The sequence below is a fragment of the Meriones unguiculatus genome, chromosome 18 (assembly GCF_030254825.1).
Source record: "Meriones unguiculatus strain TT.TT164.6M chromosome 18, Bangor_MerUng_6.1, whole genome shotgun sequence".
NCBI classification, from domain to species: Eukaryota; Metazoa; Chordata; class Mammalia; order Rodentia; family Muridae; genus Meriones; species Meriones unguiculatus.
Genome location: NC_083365.1, coordinates 4,057,999 through 4,080,358, shown reverse-complemented (window position 1 = coordinate 4,080,358; position 22,360 = coordinate 4,057,999). Strand labels below are relative to the sequence as shown.

Here is a 22,360-nt window from a genome sequence, read left to right as displayed (position 1 = left end):
CCCTGAAAGTCATAATTAAGGATATTTTAAGTTTTCTCTGAAATAATATAGTATTTAATAATAATACCTACTAAATTTTTTGGTCTAAAGTTCTGTGTGACTCCTAAAAAAGATTAATAATTTTGAATAATGTCACTTTGAAGTTTCACATCAAGTTTTCAAAGCCAGAGAAAGAACAGAGTCAAGAGGCACTGCTCTCGCCACAAATTGACCTCTTGGCCGCTTCCTTCACATCCTTGTTCCTCAGGCTGTAAATAAGAGGGTTCAGCATGGGGATGACCAAGGTGTAAAACACAGCAGAGAGCTTTTCCTGTTCCATCTAGTACTGAGAGCTCAGCTGCATAAAACTAAAAGTCAAAGATCCATAAGATAATGTCACAGCTGTCAGGTGAGAGGCACAAGTGGAGAAGGCTTTGCGCCTTCCTTCAGCTGAACGGATTCTTAAGATGGAAATAATAATGTGGATATAGGACCCCCTCATGATGATGAAAGTGCAAATAGGTGGATCCTGAGGAAGTGCTATTCCTAGTTATCTGAGAAAGCACCAGATGCTTTCCAGAGTGGTTTGTACAAGTTTACATTCCCTCCAGCAATGGAGGAGGGTTCCCCTTTCTCCACAACCTCTCCAGCATGTGTTGTCTCTTGAGTTTTGGATCTTAGCCATTCTGATGGGTGTAAGGTAAAATCTTAGGGTTTTTTTTGATTTGCATTTCCCTGATAGCTAATGAGGTTGAGCATTTCTTTAAGTGTTTCTCTGCCATTCGATATTCCTCTGCAGAGAATTCTCTGTTTAGCTCTGTACCCCATTTTTTTAATTGGATTACTTGATTTTTTAACTTTGATTTGTTTAACTTCTTCAGTTCTTTATATATACTGGATATTAGCCCTCTATCAGATATAGGGTTGGTGAGGATCCTTTCCCAATCTGTAGACTGTCGTTTTGTTCTGAGGACAGTATCCTTTGCTTTACAGAAGCTTTTCAGTTTCATGAGGTCCCATTTATTGATTGTTGATCTTAGAGCCTGTGCTTTTGGTGTTCTGTTCAGGAAGTTGTCTCCTGTGCCAATGAGTTCAATGGTATTCCCCACTTTTTCTTCTAAGCGGTTTAGTGTGTCTAGTTTTATGTTGAGGTCTTTGATCCACTTGGACTTTAGTTTTGTGCAGGGTGAGAAGTATGGATCTATTTGCATTTTTCTACAGGTAAACTTCCAGTTAGACCAGCACCATTTGTTGAAGATGCTGTCTTTTTTCTTTGAATGGATTTGGCATCTTTGTCAAAAATCAGGTATCCATAAGTGTGTGGATTTATGTCAGGGTCTTCTATTCAATTCCATTGATCTACCAGTCTGTTTCTATGCCAGTACCATGCAGTTTTTAGTGCTGTTGCTCTATAGTGCAGCTTGAGATCAGGGATGGAGATACCTCCTGAAGATCTCTTACTGTAGAAAATTGTTTTAGCAATTCTGGGTTTCTTGTTGTTCCATATGAAGGTGAGAATTTTTCTTTCAAGGTCTGTAAAGAATTGTGTTGATAATTTGATGGGAGTTGCATTGAATCTGTAGATTGCTTTTGGTAAGATGGCCATTTTTACTATGTTAATCTTGCCAAGCCATGAGCATGGCAGACATTTCCATCTTCTCATATCTTCTTCCAGTTCTTTCTTCAGAGACTGGAAATTTTTTTTTTCATACAAGTCTTTGACTTGCTTGGTTAGGTTCACACCAAGGTACTTTATGTCCTTTGTGGCTATTGTGAAGGGTGTTGTTTCCCTAATTTCTTTCTCGGTCCTTTTGTCCTTTGTATACAAGAAGGCTACTGATTGTTTTTTTTAGTTAATTTTGTATCCAGCCACTTTGCTGAAGGTGTTAATCAGCTGTAGGATTTCCCTGGTAGAGTTTTTGGGGTCACTCAGCTATCCCACTCCTAGGCATATATCCAAAAGATTCTCAAGTACACAATAAGGACATTTGCTCAACCATGCTTGTAGCAGCCTTATTTATAATAGCCAGAAGCTGGAAACAGCCCAGATGCCCCTCAGTGGAGGAATGGATGCACAAATTGTGGTATATCTACACAATAGAATATTACTCAACAATAATAAACAAGGAAATAATGAAATTTGCAGGTAAATGGTGGGATCTGGAAAAGATCATCCTGAGTGAGCTATCCCAGCAGCAGAGGGATGCACATGGTATATACGCACTCATACAAACATATAATATAGGATAAACCTACTAAAATCTATACACCTAAAGAAACTAATTAAGAGGGAGGACTCTTGCTAAAATGCTCAATTCCTATCCAGAAAGGCAAAGAGGCTGGACATCAGAAGAAGGAGAAAAGAGGGAGAAAGTCAGGAGCCTGACACAGAGGACCTCTGAAAATCTCTGCCCTGCAGACTATCAATGTAGATACTGAGACTTATGGGCAACCTTTGGGCAGAGTGCAGGGAATCTTAGGAAAGAAGTGGGAAATAGTAAGGTCTGGAGAGGACAGGAACTCCATAAGGAGAGCAACAGAACCAAAAAATCTGAGCACAGGGCTCTTTCCTGAGACTGCTATTCCAACCAAGGACTATGCATGGAGATAACCTAAGACCCCTGCACAGATGTAGCCCATGGCAATTCAGTATCCAAGTGGGTTCCATTGTAATAGGAACAGGGTCTGTCTCTGACATGAACTGATTGGCCTGCTCTTTAATTTCCTCCCCCTGAGGGGGAAGCAGCATTACCAGGCCACAGAAGAGGACAAGGCAGCCACTCCTGATGAGACCTAATTGGCTAGGATCAGAAGAAAGAAAAAGAAGTTCTCCCCTATCAGTGGACTTGGGGAGGGGCATGCAGGCAGAAGGTGGAGGAAGGGAGGAGGGAGGGAACCACGGGGGGGGATACAAAGTGAGTAAAGTGTAATTAATAAAGAAAAATAAAATAAAAAAAATAAAAAAGATAGTGCAAATAGCAATCACTCCAGACAAGACCAAAAGCAGCATCTCATTGATGTGCGCATCCGAGCATGAAAGCTTCAGAGGAGGAGGAATGTCACAGAAGAAATGATTCACAATGTTTGGACCACAGAAGTCCAGTCTGAGTAGACCTATTGTGTCAGTCATGGAATTAATGAGGCCACCCATGTAACATGCAAGAACCACCTGAGTGCAAAGGCTGTGGGTCATAATAACTGTGTACATTAAGGGGTTTGCAATAGCCACATAGCAATCATAAGCCATCATAGACAGGAGAATGACTTCTGTGTTTCCATAAATAACAAAAAAGAAACACTGTAGAATACAGGCAAAGTATATGCTAGCCTTGTGTTCTGCTAAATAGTTGATGAGGATCTTAGGAGCAATGACAGTAGAGTAGCAGATATCACAGAAAGTGAGGTTACTAAGGAAGAATTACATTGGTGTATGAAGTTGGGTGTTCAACCAAATCAAGATAATTATCCCCCAATTACCCACAAGGATGGTCAAATAAAGTAGGCTGAAAATCAAGAAGAGAGGTGCCTGCCAATTAGGGTTTCCAGTTAAGCCTGCCAGTCTGAATTTTTTCACACCTGTGTGATTCCATGTTGCCATGGTTCAGTACTCTACAGGTCCTTAGTTTCAAAAATAATCATGACACATAAATAAATTATAGGAAGCATTTTATCCAGGATCTGATATTCATCATGGTGACAGAGAGTTACCCTGTAGTAGACAAATAAAAGAGAGAAATATCAGCAGTAGACAACTTGTCTTTTACAAAATGTATACATTGGGACACAAAGGATTGCAAATCATATTAGTTTATTCTCTGTTATCAATTACCTCAGAATAGTAAAGGAAAACTCTTGTGTTACAAAACTCTCAGTTGGTAGAATTGTAATTTGAATTTAGAGTGTGGTACTAAATCCCTATATTATTCTCTCACACCTGTGAGCCACTTGCTCATGTGGAATATAAGCTTGCTACAGTCATGTGACTACATAAACATTCCAAAGTATTTCACATTTATTAACATAGAAGACTGCTTTCAATATCATGTCACCTCCCTTTTCCAAATACCTCACCTCAAATATGACCTCACTTTTTCCATGGATCTCTGCATCCTCTGATTAATGGCATCCTATAGAGATCCCCTGAGCCAAGATATGGGGATGACTCTAGCTGGGACCCCTAGTAGTGGAGGTCATGGAGACTAAAGAGGCCACCCTCTAACTAGACAGGACTCCTAATGGAGGAAAGTGGAACACCAACCCACCCAAAAAAACTTTATCTTGCCTACAAGATGTGCTGGGATAAAGACATAGCAAAGATGGAGAGAATGTTTGGTTCCTTGGTTCATATTTTCTATTTTATCTTCTGGTCTGTGTGGACTGTGCTTGAGAATAGGGTCTCCATCTGAGTTGGAGGCAAGATCTAGGGGAGAGAGAAGGTGAGATGGGAACTGGGAGGATGTGAGAGAGAAGGAGCTGAGGTGGGTATGTATTGTATGAGAGAGAAAAATCAAATAAATAATTAATATCCTTAGGAAACTAAAGAAAAAGAAAAAGAAAGAAAGAAACAAAAAAAGAAAGAAAGAAACAAAGAGAAAGGGAGGAAGTAAGGAAGGTAGAAAAAAGGAAGAAAAATAAATTGCTTGTTCATAGTACTAAGAAATGTGAGGAAAGTATGTGAATAATTTATTTCTCCAATATTTACCTTAATTATTATCAAATTGAAGGTGGATCACTTCAAAATAAATTAGGTGAAGTTGTACCTTATCCTTTTGATAAAAAATGTAGACAATTGCAGGTTTTAATTTTTCACACAATTTATTTCCTCCTGATAAATATATGGATGTCCTGAATTATTTTGTCATTGTTAATATTGAAAACAACACTAACAGAATGCAAAAAGAAAATCGAACTAAAATATGAAGGCAAGAATTGTCATATAATGACACTTTTGATACTTAATCATCCTTTAAAAAAAAAGAACAAATAAAAATGTTGGTTTGGGAGGAGACAAGGGAGGGGGCCACAGCTGAGATACAAATTGATAATTGTAATAAATGGTAATAATAAAAAATATTAATTTATTTATTTTTATAATTTTTATTTTTTATATTAATCACAGGTTATTTACTTTGTATCCCAGCCATAGCCTCCTCCCTCATTCCCTCCCAGTCCCTCCCTCCCTCCCTCATCTCCACCGTGCCCCTTTCCAAGTCCACTGATAGGGGAGGACCTCCTCCCCTTTCATCTGACCCTGTTTTATCAGGTATCTTCAGGACTGGATGCAAAGTCCTCCTCTGTGGCCTAGCAGGACTGCTCCTCCCTTGCGGGGTGGGGAGGTCAAAGAGCCTGCCATTGAGTTCCTGTCAGAAATAGTCCCTGTTCCCCTTACTATGGGAAACCAATTGGTTACTGAGCTACCACCGGCTACATCCGAGCAGAGGTTCTAGGTTATATCCATACATGGTCCTTGGTGGAGTGTCAGTCTCAGAAAAGACCCCTGTGCCCAAATATATTTGGTCCTTGTGGAGCACCTATCGTTTCCACGTCATACTAACTCCTCCTTCTTCATATGATTCCCTGCATTGTGCCGAAGTTTTGGTCATGAGTCTCAGTATCTGCTTTGATACGCTGCTAGGTAGAGTCTTTCAGAAGCCCTCTGCAGTAGGCTCCTGTCCTGTTACTTGTTTTCTCCTACATCCAATGCATTTCCAATTTGTCTTTCTAAGTGAGGCTTGATCATCTTACCCCGTGTCCTGATCTGTGTGGACTGTGCTTGAGAATAGAGTCTCCAGCTGAGTTGGAGGCAAGATCTAGGGGAGAGAGAAGGTGAGATGGGGAACTGGGAGGATGTGAGAGAGAGGGAGCTGAGGCTGGTATGCATTGTATGAGAGAAAAAAAATCAAATACATAAAAAGAAAAAATAAAACCTAAAAAAAAAAAAACAACAAAAAACCAAGTCAACGTGCTTAAATGAGTATGAAATTCTTTCACAGTCATTTTATGATTCCAGGACAACAATCAGAATACATGCTTATGAATGAACAGGAAAACAGTGAATGTGCTTACAACCTTTAAACATTTTTTTCACTGTAGTTAAAAAAGGAACCCTTGAAGAAGCTTACCAAATGAGCTAATGATCACCAAAATTTTGTTACAATAATACACAGAGAAAGAGCTGTTCATGTAAACAAACATGCAACCTCAAAACATATGATCATATTGACAAGTAATTTTTATAAAGTGTAATGTGTAAATGCATTTTTATGTATTATTAATTAGAATTAATATATTATACATGAATAAACAAGATATACTGTACAAGAGTTACATATGCATTCAAATTTATGTTAATTTATAGATGCACTTATACTTTAAAACAATACACACTGACTAGTTAATAATTGAAAAACAAATGAAGAAAAATATCACACATTAATGGGATTATAAAATTTGATATTGAAGGATATTCTGCATTTAAGCCCTACAATAAATATCAATAACAAAATAAATGAAATGAAATTACAAATCAGAAATTCTACCTTAAAATATGTACATTATAGTGAAGAATTGAGCAGCTGTAACAAAAAGTGTGACCTCTCTTAAAATGAGAACTATGAACATCCACTAGGATGGAAAACAAATGGAAAAAATAAAATAATTCCTATAATATTTTTTAAAAGAAATATAGATCTAAATTGTTTAAAAGTACTATTATCTTATTAAATTGAAAATAAATCATATGTATTAAATATAATTATAATTATTAAATAAGGTAGTTCTGAAATTTAAATAAGTGTTCAAATATCTCTAAAGTGCTGTATATAGTATTAATTAATAAAAAATAGTTGTACATACCATATGCAATAAATGATAATATAAGTATATTATGAATTTTAATCATCACTTAAATAGTGCTCTTGCTTATGAGATATAGAGGGTTGAAATTTAAATAGCCTACAAATTAGAACATAGTGTTCTAAATTGTTCATCTGATGCTGAAGTTGGACAATTGGCAATAGTTTCATTACTGTTCAGAAAATAACGGAAAATGCCAAATCTCTCAATGGAAACATAGCACTCCTTACTTACAATTTACCAAAGCTTGAATGGACAACCCATGTGCTGCAAAAGAGCTGAATTTCACAACTCTTTATTATTTGGAGCAGGGTTGCCGATGGCGGGTTCTACTCTACTGGGGACAGAATCTGTAGCCCCTTGTGTGCTTGTACCCTCCGTTGTCCACAGTTGATTCATTAGCACCTTTCTTGTCTCCCAAGTGCAAAAGTAATTAGAAAGCTGCCAGGTCTTCTGGTGTCTGTTTAATGGATCCTTCTTTCACAAATGAAGAATTGAAACAGTATCGTTCACAATGTTTTAAAGGCAGAGTGATTTTCTCTACCTTCAGGCCTCTTGTTATAATAAAGACATGGAATATAGCAGCAGGAGTTGAAAAAAAAAAGGGATGTTCCAGTGACATGTCAGCCACTTGGAGGACTGTTAAAGGATTCTGCTAATAATACAACTTAAGTTCATTATATTTCCCCAAAGCTGCTGTAACTATACATATTCTTTCTAAGCAATTTTCATTTTTTAGACATCAAATAAGGTTTTAGAGTAACATATTCTAAAACTTTATTAATAATAATAATTATTATTATTTATAATTTATTCACTTTGTATCTCAGTTGTATCCCCTTCACTCATCTTCTCCCAGTCCCTCCATCCCTCCTCCTTCCTCCCACATCCCTGTTCACTAGGCCACTGATAGGGGAAGTCCTCTTCCCCTATTGGCTGACCCTAGCCTATCAGGCCCCATAAGGACTGCCTGGATCCTTTGCCTCTGTGGGCTGGTTAGGTTGCCTCACCAGGGAGGACTGGTCAAGGAACGGGCAAGCCAGGTCATGTCAGAGACTGTTCCCTCTCCCCTTAGTAGGTAACCCATGTGAAGACTGAGCTGTCTGTGGACTACATCTAACAGGGCATCCAGGCCCTCTCTATGCATGGTCTTTCCTTGATGTCTCAGTCTCTGCAGTTCCCCATGGATTTTTTTTTTTTTTAGCTTTGTTGGTCACCTTGTGTGGCTCTTGTTCCCTCTGGGTCCATCTATACCACTCTTCTTCCATAAGACTCCCTGTGCTCTGTCCATAGTTTGGCTATGAGTCTCTGCATCTGCTTTGATCCCCTGCTGGGCGGAGTCTTTCAGAGGATATCTGTGGTAGGCTCTCTTCCTGTTCCCTCTCTCCCACCTTGTCAGGGTTGCATCCCATTTTTTTCTTCTGAATAAAAATTAAGAATTTTATCTAGGGTGCTCCTGTTTTGCTTCTTTAGGACTATAGATTTTCGTATGATTATCCGATATTATATGGATAATTTCCACTTGTAAGTGAGTATATACTTCTGCTTTTGTGGTATCTCACTCAGGAAGATATTTCCTAATCCCATCCGTTTGCCTGAAAATTTCATGATTTCCTTGTTTTTAATAGCTGAGTAGTATGCCATTGTGAAAATGTTCCACAGTTTCTCTATATATTCTTCAGCTGAGAGACATCTAGGTTGTTTCCAGATTTTGGCAATTAAGAATAAAGCTGCTCTGAACACAAATGCCCTTGTTGTATGATTGAGTATCTTTCAGATATATGCCCAAGAGTGGTATAGCTGAGTCTTGAGGTAGCACTATTCCCAGTTTTCTGAGAAAGAGCCAGATTGATTTCCAAAGTAGTTGTTCAAGTTTACATTCCCACCAGCAATGGAGGAGGGTTCCTCTTTCTCCACATCCTCTCCAGCATGTGTGGTCCCTTGAGTTTGGATCTTAAGCATTCTGATGGGTGTGAGATGGAATCTCAGAGTCATTTTGATTTGCCTTTCCCTGATGACTAAGGACAGTGAGCATTTCTTCAAGTGTTTCTCTGCCATTCCATATTCCTCTGTTGAGAATTCTCTGTTTATTTATGTACCCCATTTTTAAATTGAATTATTTGGTTTGTTGGAGATTAACTTTTTGAGGTCTTTATATATTCTGGATACTAGCCATCTGTCAGCTGTTGGGTTGGTGAAGATCTTTTCTACATGTAGACATCCAGTTAGACCAGATCCATTTGTTTAAAATGCTATCTTTTTCCCAATGGACCTAATAGATGTCTACAGAACTTTTCAGTTTTTCAGCACCTCACAGAACCTTCTCCAAAACTGTCCATATACTCACATAACAAGCCTCAACTGATACAAGAGGATTAAAATCATCTCTTGTATCGTATCAGACCACCAAGGTCTAAAACTTGCCCCCAACAGTAACAGAAACAGCAAAAAGCGTAACATGCATGGAAACTGAACAACTTTCTACTCAAGGACATCTAGGTCAGGGAAGAAATAAAGAAAGAAATTAAAGATTTCCCATAAGCCAATGAAAATGATGGCACAACTTCCCCAAACTTATGGGACAAAATGAAATTAAGAGGAAAGTTCATAGCACTAAGTGCTTTCATAAAGAAATACAAGACATCTCATACAAAGAACTTAACTGCACACCTGAAAGCTCTAGGAAACAAACAAAAAACAAAACAAACAAACAAAAAAAAAACAAAAAAAGAAGAAGAAACAGACACACCCAAGATCTGTAGACTGCTGGAAATAACAAAACTCAGAGTGAAATCACTAAACTAGAAACAAAGACCAGGGAACAGGACAGGAGCCTACCAGAGAGGGCCTCTGAAAGACTATATCCAGAAGAGTATCCAAACAGATCCTGAGAATCATAGCCAAATTTTGGGCAGAGTGCAGGGAATCTTACGAAATAAAGATCTGGAGAGGACAGGAACTCCACAAGGAGACCAACAGAACCAAAAAATCTGGGCCCAGGGGTCTTTGCAAATATCAGTTCTCCAAAAAGGACCATGAATGGAGTTAACCTAGACCCCTTTCTCAGATGTAGCCCATGACAGCTCAGTCTTCAAGCAGGTTTCCTAGTTAAGAGAGCAGGATCTGTCTCTGTCATGAACTCAGTGGCAAGAACTCTTTGATCATCTCTTCCTCGGGGGAGTGCAGCTATACCATGTCACAGAGAAAGACAATGCAGCCAATCCTGATGAGACCTCATAGGCTAGGGTCAGATGAAAGGAGAGAACCTCCCTATCAGTGGACTGAGGGAGGGATATGAGAGAAAAAGAGGTAGGGAGGGTGGGATTGGGAGGAAATGAGGGAGGGGGCTACATCTGGGATACAAAGTGAATAAATAGGTCTTATTTCAAAAGCTTATATGCAAGAACAGTTGAAAATCTAAAGAAATAGATGATTTTCTTGATAGATTTCATTTATCAAAGTTGAATCAAGATCAGTTAATAAATTAAATAGTCCTCTATACCCGAAGGAAACAGAAGCTATTTTCAAAAGTCTTCTATCCAAGAAAAACCCCAGGCCAGAAGGTTTCAGCTCAGAATTCTACCAGACCTTCAAAGAAGAGCTAATACCAATACCCTGCCTCTGTGGTTCCTGTCTGAATTCTTGAAATTTTCATTTCCAAATCCCCCCAGTTTGTGCTATCTTTATTGATTGTGTTTCCATTTTATGGTCTTGAAAAGTTTTATTCATTTCCTTCAACTTTTTCTCAGATTTGTTTAAGGGATTTATTCATTCTCTTTTTAAGGAACGCTATCATCTTCATGTAGTTGGTTTTATGATATATTTCCTGTTCTTTTCCTGTACTGGAATGATCAGGGCCAAATGTTGCATGTAGAATGGCTTAACTCTAATGGACACATCACACTGGCTTTTATTGACGTGGGCTTATACTGGCCTCTAAGCATCTGGCCTGGAGATGAGCATAGTTTTAGGTGCTGTTCTGAATTTGTCTTTGTTGGTTAGGTGTTCTGTTCTTCGATTTCCATTTTCTTGTTGGATTTTAACAAAGCGTGATGACTATATATTGCCCGTTTTCTAGGCACTCTCACAGGGAATGCCTGCTGGTGTTAGAGGCTGAGATCCTAGGATGAGTTTTGTCTCATTTAATTTGTGTTGTTGGGTTAACCTCAATGTCAAATTTTATGTTTCTATAAATATTGTCTGATATTTTACTTCATTTGCCTTTCAAATTTATATTATAAACTAGTCAGTGTGAGTTGTTTCAAAGTATATATACATCTATAAACATAAATTTATGTAATTATAAAATTATATGTGTAGTAATTCTTACACAATTTAATTAGAAGTTTATTTGTGTCTAAAACATAAATGATACAGTAATAATATATAAATACACTTAAATTCAATACTTTATAAAACATTTATACCTTCTCAATAGTTCCATAAATTACAAATGTAAACTATTTGCAGGTGGCCTTGCCTCTCCTACTGCATCTGAAGACCAGTTCAAAGAGTCTCATTCCCAGCTCTGCAGCAGAAAACCTGAGATAGTCTCTCTTTCCTAACTGAACCCATCCCCAGTGGATCACAAGGTCTTCACTATTAACATTCCTTGCTGTCCTGTTCTTCCTCTTTAACTGTTTGCAGTTTCCCTTGTCCCTCCTATGTTCTCCTCCCCTTCTATCTGACCCTAGCTTATCAGGTCTCATCAAGGCTGGCTGCTTCATCTTCTTCTCTGGCTTGGCAAGGCTGCACCACCAGAAGGAAGTGATTAAAGAGCTGGCCACTGATTTCATGTCAGAAACAACCCCTGCTCCCCTTACTAGCAAACCCACTTGGAGACTGAGCAGCCAATGGGCTTCCTTGAATAGGTGGCCTAGGTCATCTACAGTGTGGTCCTTAGTTGCAGTATCAGTCTCTGCAGGCTCCTCTGGGCCTAGGTAATTTGATTCTGTTGTTCTCCTTTTGGAGTTCCTGTCCTCCCCAGGTCTATCTCCCTCTTCTTCTGTAAGGATTCCAGCACTCTACCCAAAGTTTGGCTATGAGTCTCAGTGTCTCCTTCAATACTCTGGTGGGTAGAGTATTTCAGAGGTCCTCTGTGGAAAGTTCTTGTTCTGTTGCTTGTCTTCTACTTCTGATGTCTCTCCTGTTTTCCCTTCTGAATGAGGATTAAACATTTTCCCTAGGGTCCTCCTTGTTGTTTGGCTTCTTTACAGCTATAGAGTTTAGTATGTCTATCCTACATCGTAAGGCTAATAACCACTTATAAGTGAGGATATACCATGTGTGCCTTTCTGCTTCTGGGTTACCTCACTCAGGATGAGTTTCCACCATTTGCCTGCAAATTCCATGATTTCCTTGTTTTTCATTGCTGAGTAGTATTCCATTGAATAAATGTACCACAATTTCTGTATCCATCCTTCCACTGAGGTACACTTAGGTTGTTTCCAGATTCTGGTTATTACAAATAGTGTTGCTGCGAAAATGTTGAGCAAATGTCCTTATTGAATGGTGGGGCATATTTTGGGTACATACCTAGAAGTGGTATAGCTAGATCTTGAGGTAGCACTATTCCTAATTTGCTGAGAAGTGTGAGATTAATTTCCAAAGTGGTTGTACAAGGTTGCATTCCCACCAGCAATGGAAGAGGGTTCCTCTTTCTCCACTTCCTCTCCAGCATGCATCTTCCATTGAGCATTTCTTTAAGTTTTTCTCCACAAATAGACATTCCTCTGTTGATAATTCTCTGTTTAGCTTTATACTCCATTTTTGAATTGGAATATTTGGTTTGTAATTTTTTTAATTGTGAGTATTTGGTGATTCATTTCTTGAATTCTTTATGTATTCTGGGTATTTTCGCTCTGTTAGATATAGGAGTTTTTAAGCTGTCATTTTGTTCTGTTGACCATGTCCTTGTCTTTACAGAAGCTTTTCAGTTTCATGAGGACCCACTTTTTTGGTGTTTGGTTCAGGAAGTTGTCTCCCATGCCATTGTGTTCCAGACTCTTTGGCATTTTTTCTAACAGCTTTAGTGTGTCTGTTTTTTTTTTCTTTTTTCTTTTTTTTAATTTACTCACTTTGTGTCCCTGTTGTAGCCCCCTTCCTTATATCCTCTTAGTCCCACTCTACCTTCCTCTTCCTCCCCTATCCCTTTCCCCTGGTCCACTAATAGGAGAACTCCTCCTCCCTTTCTCTCTGGTCATAGCCTAACAGGTCCCATAAGGGCAGTCTGGATCCTCTTCATCTGTGGGCTAACTAGGTAGAAATCAAGGAGCAGGTAACTGTGCTCATGTCAGAGACAGTGGCACAATCTGTTAGTGTTTAGTACGTATAGAACAGTGTGTCTGGTTTTATGTTGAGGTCTTTGTACAGGGGTCTTTTCTGAGACTGATACTCCAACCAAGGACCAGACACAGAGATAACCTAGAACCCCTGCTCTGGTGTAGCCTATGCCAACTCAGTATCCAAGTAGGTACCCTAGTAAAGGGAACAGGGACTTTCTGACATGAACTCAGTGGCTGGCTCTTTGATCACCTCCCCCATGAGGGGGAATCAGCCTTACCAGGCCACAGAGGAAGACAATACAGCCAGTCCTCATGAGACCTGATAGGCTAGGGTCAGATGGAAGGGGAGGAGAATCTCCCCTATCAGTGGACTTGGAGAGGGGCATGAGAGATGTGGGAGGGAGGATGAGACTGGGAAAGAATGAGGGAGGGGGCTACAGCTGGCATACAAAGTGAATAAAAAATAATTAATGTAAAAAAATTAATTAAACAAACAAACAAACAATGAAAGAGGTCTTTGATCCACTTGGACTGAGTTTTGTTCAGGGTGATAAATATGGATCCATTTGCTTTTTATTCTACTTGTAGACATCCAGTTAGACTGACACTGTTTGTTGAAGATGCTATCCTTTTCTCATTGTATGATTCTGGCTTCCTTTCCAGAAATCAAATGTCCATATGTCTGAGACTTCATTTCAGTTCCATTGATCCAGATCCAGTCTGTTTCTGTCAGTACTATGCAGTTTGTTTTATTCTTGCTCTATAATACAACTTAAGATCAGGGATGGAGATAGCTTCAGAAGATCTGTTCTTGTACAGGATTGTTTTAGCCATCCTGGATTTTGATTTTTCCATATGAAGTTGAGAATTTTACTTTCAAAATCTATAAATAATTATGTTCATATTTTGATGGGAATTTCATTGAATCTGTAGATTGTTATTGGTAGGATGGTCTTTTTTACTATGTTAATCCTTCTGATCCATGAGCATAGGAGATCTTTCCAACTTCTGATATCTTCTTCAATTTCTTTCTTCAGAGACTTGATGTTTATTACCTTGATATTTATTACTTGATATTTATTACCTGTCTTTTACTTGCTTGGTTAGAGTTACACCATGGTATTTTATATTATTTATTTGTGGCTATTGTGAAGGGTGTTTTTTTTTCTAATTTCTTTCTCAGTAGTTTGTTTTTTGCATAAAGGAGGGCTACTGATTTTTTTTTAGTTAATTTTGTATCCAGCCACTGTTTCTCAGCTGAAGAAATTCTCTGGGATTTTTTGGGGTCACTCCTGTATACTGTCATATCATCTGCAAATAGTGATACTTTGACTTCTTCCTTTTCCATTTGTATCCCCTTTTTCTTATTACTCAAGCTAAGAGTTCAAGTACTATGTTGAAGAGATACATACAGAGAGGACAGCCTTGCCTTGTCCCTGATTTCAGTGGGATTGTTTTAAGTTTCTCCATATTTAGTTTGATGTTGGCTATAGGCTTGCTATATATTGCATTTACTATGTTTAGGTTTGTGCCTTGCATCTCTGATATCTCTAAAACTTTAAACATGAATGGGCATTGGATTTTGTCAATGCTTTTTCAGCACGTAAGGAGATGATTAAGTGTTTTTTCTTTTTTTTGTAAATTTCATTTTTATATATAAATTACAGTTTATTTGTTTTCTATCCTAGCTGTAGCCTCCTCCTTCATTCCATCCCAATCCCACTCTCCCTCCCTCATCTCCTCCCATGCACTTCTCCAAGTCCACTGATAGGGGACGATTATGTGCTATTTCTTTTCTTTCAGTTTGTTTATATGATGGATTACGTTGATGGATTTATGTATATTGAATTTCTACATGCCTGGGATGAAGCCTAATTGGTCATCATGGATAATATCTTTGATGTGTTCTTAGATTTGGGTTGTGATAATTTTAATGAGTATTTTTTCATCCATGTTCATAAGAGAAATTGGTCTGAAATTCTCTTTCTTTGTTGGATCTTTGTGTGGATTCGGTATCAAGATAACTATGCCCTCATAGAAAGAGGTTGGTAATGTTCTTTCTGTTGCTATTTCATTCAATAATTTAACGATTACTGTTATTGTCTCTTTTTTTGAAAGTCTGGTAGAATTCTGCTCTGAAACAATTTAACCCTGAACTATTTTTTGGATAGGAGACTTTTGATATCAGCTTGAATTTCCTTATAGGATACATGATTATTTTATTCTATTATTTTTAATATTAGTTACAGTTTATTAACTTTGTATCCTAGCTGTATCCCAGCTGTAGCCCGCTCCTTCATTCCCTCCCAATCCCACCCTCCCTCCTTCATCTCCCCCCTGCCTGTTTCCAAGTCCATGATCGGGGAGGTCCTCTTCCCCTTCCATCTGACCCTAGTTTATCAGGTATCTTCAGGACTGGCTGCAATGTCCTCCTCTGTGGTCTAGAAGGCTGCTCCTCCCTCATAGGGGAGGGGTCAAAGAGCCTGCCATTGAGTTCATGTCAGAAATAGTTCCCCTTACTAGGGTTTCATGTCAGAAATAGTTCCCCTTACTAGGGAACCCACTTGGATACTGAGCTACCATGGGCTATATCTGAGCAGGGGTTCTAAGTTATATCCATACATGGTCCTTGATTGGAGATACAGTCTCACGAACGACCCCTGTGCCCAGATATATTTGGTCCTTGTGGAGCTTCTGTCCTCTCCAGGTCATACTAACTACCCCTTCTTTCATATGATTCCCTGCACTCTACTGAAGGTTTGGTTATGAGTCTTAATATCTGCTTTGATACACTGCTAGGTAGAGTCTTTTGACGCTCAATGTCCTTAGCCATCAGAGAGATGGAAATTAAAACTACTGTGAGATTTCACTTTACACCCATCAAAATGGCTAAGATCAAAAACTCAAGTGACAATACATGCTGGAAAGGTTGTAGAGAAATGGGGAATCCTCCATTGCTGGTGGGAATGTAAACTGGTATAACCACTTTGGAAATCAAACTGGCGCTTTCTCAGACAACTAAGAATAGTGCTTCCTCAAGATCCAACTATACCACTCCTAGGCATATATCCAAAAGATGCTCAAGTACAGAACAAGGACATTTGCTCAGCCATGTTTGTAGCAGCTTTAATCATAATAGCCAGAACCTGGAAACAACCCAGATGTCCCTCAGTTGAGGAATGGATACAGAAATTGTGGTACTTTTACACAATGGAATACTAGTTAGTGATTAAAAACAAGGAAATCATGAAATTTGCAGGCAAATGGTGGGATCTAAAAAAAAATCATCCTGAGTGAGGAATCCCAGAAGCAGAAAGACACACATGGTACATACTCACTTATAAGTGGGTACTAGACCTATAAGATAGGATAAACATACTAAAATCTGTACACCTAAGGAAGGTAAACAAGAAAGAGGACCAGAGGTAAGATGATCAGTCATCACTTAAAAAGACAAATGGGACAGGCAATGGATGTAGGAGAAAAGAAATAACAGGACAGGAGCCTACCACAGAAGGCCTCTGAAAGACTCTACCTAGCAGTGTATCAAAGCAGATTCTGAGACTCATAACCAAACCTTCGATTATTTTATTTATTTACGTGATCTTGATTCAACTTTGGTAAGTGGAATCTATCAAGAAAATTATCCATTTCATTTAGATTTTCAAATTTTGTGACATATAGGCTTTTGACATAAGTCTTCATGATTCTTTGGATTTCCTCAGTGTCTGTCATTATGCCCTCATTTTCATTTCTGATTTTGTTGACTTGGCATTAGGCATACAACAATTTTAAATCAGCTTCTAGTTGATGCTGAAGCTGATATGCACCTTGAGAAGAACCCTGGGTCCATAAATTCCCAGGATTTCTGGACGTGAACCAAGGCTGACATACAGGCAAGCTGGATGCCTGTATCAGGCTAAGATATTCTGATGTTTCTTTAATCTGATTAATCCACAAAATAATACAAAACACAAACCCAAAACCAATAACAAAGCAAAAACTAAATCAAACCAAGATAACAAACAAACAACCCCACCACCAAGTCTGTGCTGCTGGATTAATACTGAATTTGATTACTCTATATTAGAATGTTGGGGTCCACTCTAAGGCAGTGACTGAAAGTTATGATGGCGAGGTATAAGAAGACATGTCCTTTTCAGCATTTCATTAGACTACACAGTGATCCTATGTTACACTTATCCTTAATTGCTCATTTGTCTGTCACCGTACCTCATCACTCATGAAAGCTACTCTTGTAGCTTGTCACATAACTTGTCACATCTGGGATAATGAAACCTAAATTAAAAATTTATCTTCATCAAACTGCCCTGTGGGCTTGTAGCTAGGAGTATTTTCATGCTTTCTAATTCATGTGAGAAGACACCGCCCACTGTGGGTAATGCCATTTTAGGAGTTACTTGGGTTACATAAGAATGGTGCCTGAACATGAGCCTGAAGGCAAGATATACGCATTGCATCATATTGGTTTTACTACTGTTTTATCAGAGCAACAGAAAGCAAAAAGAGAAGAAATTAGTTAGGAGAATTGAGATGTTGCTGAGATAGACTGAAGCATGTGTTTTTGAAAGGATTGTGAAAACATTTGTGTATACTGGGCAAGAAAAGCCATTGAGTGCTTAAAGCTCAGTGAACCGTTGTGGGAACTAGAAAAATAATACTGAGAGCAACTTAGACATTAGAGGCTTGTGCAGTTTCAAATAGAAGCAGAGTCTATCATGAATGTTCATGTGATATTTTGGATTAATAATTAATGGAAATAAAACCTGTACTTCACTGAGATAATGTATTATGGTCTCTTGGTAGTATTTCTTTAAGATTAACACAAAGAGTCTATAGCCAGTTCTTAAGAGGGGAATTAATGGCTGCATCTTCAGTGTATTGCAGAACTTAGTAACTCTCAATAGTTTCCTACATAGTACTGGCTTTGGCAGAGTGAAAATTTTAATATTTAAGGGGATATTATGATAATCTGAGGCTAGGAAGGCTTGGAATTATGTGTTAGGATTGGAATAACTAAAGAAAAGCCAGGAGAAGTGATTCAACCCCAGATGCAATTGAAGTCACTGAAAATTAGACATACCGTAAGCTATTTGCCAATGAAAACATTAGCTGTACATTAGAGCCAGAATGTGCCTACTACCCACCCTTTGTGTGATGAAGATATAAGGGCTGGAAAAGTGGACTTGCACAAGCATTTTGCAGCCCAAAAAGTCTTGAACGAGTCTCCTATATCAGACATTGAGCTGCAAGAGTTGGACTTCACTAAAGTATGACTGTTCTATGTCATTGTTCTTCTTCTTAAGAATGGGGAACATTTAATTTAAAACATTTTTATAAGAGTCCACGGATAACAGACATTGAAAAATTCTAAACACTGTGACAATTTTAAAATTGACTGAATTTTATATTGGGGTATTAGCATAATATCTGTAGTAAAGGAATGACTATGATAAAACAGTAAATTTCTTTTGTGTCAACTTGTCAAGTGTTAGAGTTTTTATGACTTATCTTCATTATCAACTTGACAGACGCATGGAAAGGTAATCAACTGAAGTATTGTGTGCCCTTCTGATTAACCTAGAGACATGTCCATGGGGCATTTCTTTGGCTGACCATGATGTAAGATGGTCCATCCCACTCTGTATAGGTCAATGTCTAGGTGTTTATAACTGCAGCCTTAGAAATTTAATTGAATTCAAACCTGAGAATAAGCTAAAAAGCAGTGCCCTTAAATGGTTTGTGCTTCAAGCGTTTTCCTTGAGGTTTTTCCCTGATTTCACTGATAATAGATTTTACCCTGAAAAGAATGAAATGAATACTTCCAATATCAAGTTGCTTTGGTCGTGGTGTTTCTCAAAGCAACAGAATACAATCTAGAACACCACTCTAAAGTCATACTTGTCTCTTGACTTATTTTGTATTTCAGTGTGATGCTAACTCAGATGACCAATGGCTGTGAGAAGCTGCATAGATGTATAAAACTGAAATAAATCAAAAGAACAGAATGTCTTAGGAATGGATTTAGGAATGGACATTGTTAAAGAACTTTTCAACATTACATTACTGTTTAAATTTAACTTTTCTTACCTTGATCCTCCTCTATGGAACTTTCATATTTATTTGTTTAGTTATTTCTTAGGCTCAGTAATTAATTTACCTCTCCCTGTTAATTCCCATCTTCATCTGAGAAAATGTGTGTATTTCCTACTTTGGAATTTAGAGTTTGGCTTTAGGTAATGGTTTAATGACCAGAATCTTCATGAATATACTATCATATTCAGTAATGCTTATAATCTATCCAGGTTCTGAAATTGCTTATATAATTTATGAAATATGCATCAAGATAACTGAATATTATCACTTTAATATGTGGTTAATAATATTCTTAGCCCTACAATCATAGGGTTTTAGAGAACTATAGCAATGATATAATCAGCAAAGTATTTGCCATACAAACATCACAAACTTAATCGGATCACAGAAAAGACGAGAATGATACCTTGAACCTCTAATCACAGAGCTAAAAAGGCAGAAAAAGAAGAGTCCTTGGGGATTGCTGGTCACCCTGTGTTGTTGATTTAAGAGAGCCCAACTTCTCAGTAAGAGAAAAATAAAGCCAGGTTCAACTGAAAGAGACACCCAATGTCAATTTTTGGCCTGTATATGCATATGTACATATGTGAGTGTGCACCTGTATAAACACACAAACATCACACACTCACACCCACACAATTGGACTTTGTAGGTTTCAAATATGTAAATGCAGTTAATAATATTTAATTTACAACTATGGGTAATAGCTCACTAACTTTCTTTTCATTTTGTACACTTGAAAGTTGAAATGTGATCTAAACAGTAACAATAGTGATAACACACCAAATGCAATACTTATGGTGAGCATCAAAGTTGATCAAAATGATATAAGATATTAAATATGCAATTTAATTGTCGAATTTTTCATCCTTTTGCTTAGTGATCATTTAAATAAAGCGTATTATCTTTATAGGTGGATTTTACAAAAATTATTAAATTCATTGCTATTGGATTTTTAAAAATGAATTACCTTAAACCACTAAAGATGAGTGTAACAAACCAACAGCTGATATTCTTTTAAGTACACACCTATGTTTGCCATTACTATATGACAGAGTAGTAGGAAACTGTAGTCAGATAATTATATAGAATAAAAAGAACAACTTTGATTTTGAAAATATGAAAATTATATACCCTCCCTCATGCACAAAATTCTGAAAACTATGAAAAAAGACTGTTGTAATAAATCCAGAAGAGTTTCAATACAAATTGTCAGTATTAAAAATAAGTAACATTTATAGGTACAAGTTGTAAATACTTGAAAAAAAGAAGTGAAGAAAAGTGTCTTAGTAGATCTAGCAAAATAAGTGCATCAAATGTAACTAATATTTAATACAATCAAGAAATGTTGATGAAAGTAATTGAAGATATGAATAAGTAGAGAGGTATCGTATTCAGTGAAAGAATAAATCAATGTCTGTTTACTTGAAGTGCATAAAGTGATAAATTTATAATATTTTGAAAGTATTCATGAAATTTTTAGATAATAAGAAGATATATCTCAATATTAAAAATTGTTTATAAGTGCAAGGAATTGACACTTATAAACAACTTGAATTCTCATTCACTTGAAGGTCTTCCTTCTTTCAAATATTTTTTTGAGTGCATTTTTCACATCCTTGTTTCTAAAGCTGTAAATAATTGGATTCAACATAGGAAAGACAACAGTGTAAAACAGAGCAACTACCTTGTCAGTGTCTGGGGAATAGCTGGTGTTGGGACGCAGGTACATAAACAAGAGTGTTCCATAAAACAAGGTGACAGCTATGAGATGGGATGTACAGGTGGAGAAGGTTTTGCTCCTGCCTCCTGGGGACTTGATGCTGAAAACAGTGATAAGGATACAGAAGTAAGAGATGAGGATGACCACAAAGGTGCCGGTCTGAACTGAACCACATAAGGCAAAGAGCAGAAGCTCATTAATATGAGTATCCGCACAAGATAGAGCAAGCAGAGGTGGTATGTCACAAAAAAAGTGGTTGACAATGTTGGAGCCACAGTATGGAAGCATGAACGTGAGGGACACGTGCACCAGAGAGGTCACACTTCCACTAAAATATGCCAACACGACAAGGCTGAGGCAGACCCTTTGAGACACTAGTGTGGCATAAAGCAGTGGGTTACAAATGGCTGCGTAGCGATCATAGGCCATTGCAGCCAGGATAAGGCACTCTGCATCTGCAAAGCATGCAAAGAAAAACATCTGTATTGCACATCCATGGAAAGAAATGCTCTTCTTGGAGGCTAAGAAATCTATGAGCATTTTAGGAGCAATGGCTGTAGAATAGCTGATATCTAAGAAAGACAGATTGCTAAGAAAGTGGTACATGGGGGTTTGAAGGCTTAAATCGATATTAACTAGGATTATAAAGCCCATATTTCCCACCACAGTTAATGTATACACTATGAGAAATACTAAGAACAGCATGACTCTGAATGGCAGATATTCTGTGAATCCGATAAATATAAACTCTGTTGGCCTGGTATAGTTTGTTTGCTGCATCTTCTCGGGCTTCTTGCTTTTCTCATTGACAGTTGGTGATATCCAACAATGTGAAGTTACCTGGGTAATGGATGAAACAAGGTCCTTATTTTCTCTTCTAAGGAAGCAAGGGGAATTTTTTAATAGGATACATGACATTTTAAGTAAATAAAGTATTGTAAATAATTTCATTATATATAATTTCTTCTTCATTAATAATAACAGTACTTACTCCATTTGTTGCATATACAGTGTGGCATTAATATGATCAAGCATATTTTATAACTCTAAAATATATTAGAAACCTTTGTGTTTGTCTAGAGGGTACTGTCATAATTTTATAAAATAAGCCACATTTGTGAGAACATACTTATTTATTTTTATTGGAAACAACAGAACAAGTAAACAGGCAAAATAATAATAATTGCTCAAATGTTGCTAAATGTGAATAAACTGTAATCATTATAATATCAGTACTGTAACAAGAAACAACACCATATACAGTAATTTTCCATTCTTTGAACTATGATTATTCCTATTTCTAGGAACTAGAACTGGGGTACAGTTTCATACAACACTTGTTTATCCATGGTAACTGGTAGTGATGAGGCTGACGATGGTCCTGACTGAAGCAATAAATAAC

At 37.6% G+C, this 22,360-nt stretch overlaps 1 protein-coding gene and 1 pseudogene across 1 annotated transcript; both read right to left on the bottom strand.

Annotated features, from left to right (window-relative positions):
* Positions 1-181: 181 nt before the first annotated feature.
* On the bottom strand, positions 182-3,577 carry LOC110543201 (olfactory receptor 5J3-like; annotated as a pseudogene).
* Positions 3,578-20,798: 17,221 nt separating this feature from the next.
* On the bottom strand, positions 20,799-21,738 carry LOC110541297 (olfactory receptor 5AS1-like). The gene has a single exon (XM_021628069.1). It carries the CDS (start codon positions 21,736-21,738, stop codon positions 20,800-20,802), a length of 939 nt encoding a protein of 312 aa, XP_021483744.1. The 3' UTR covers position 20,799.
* Positions 21,739-22,360: the final 622 nt, after the last annotated feature.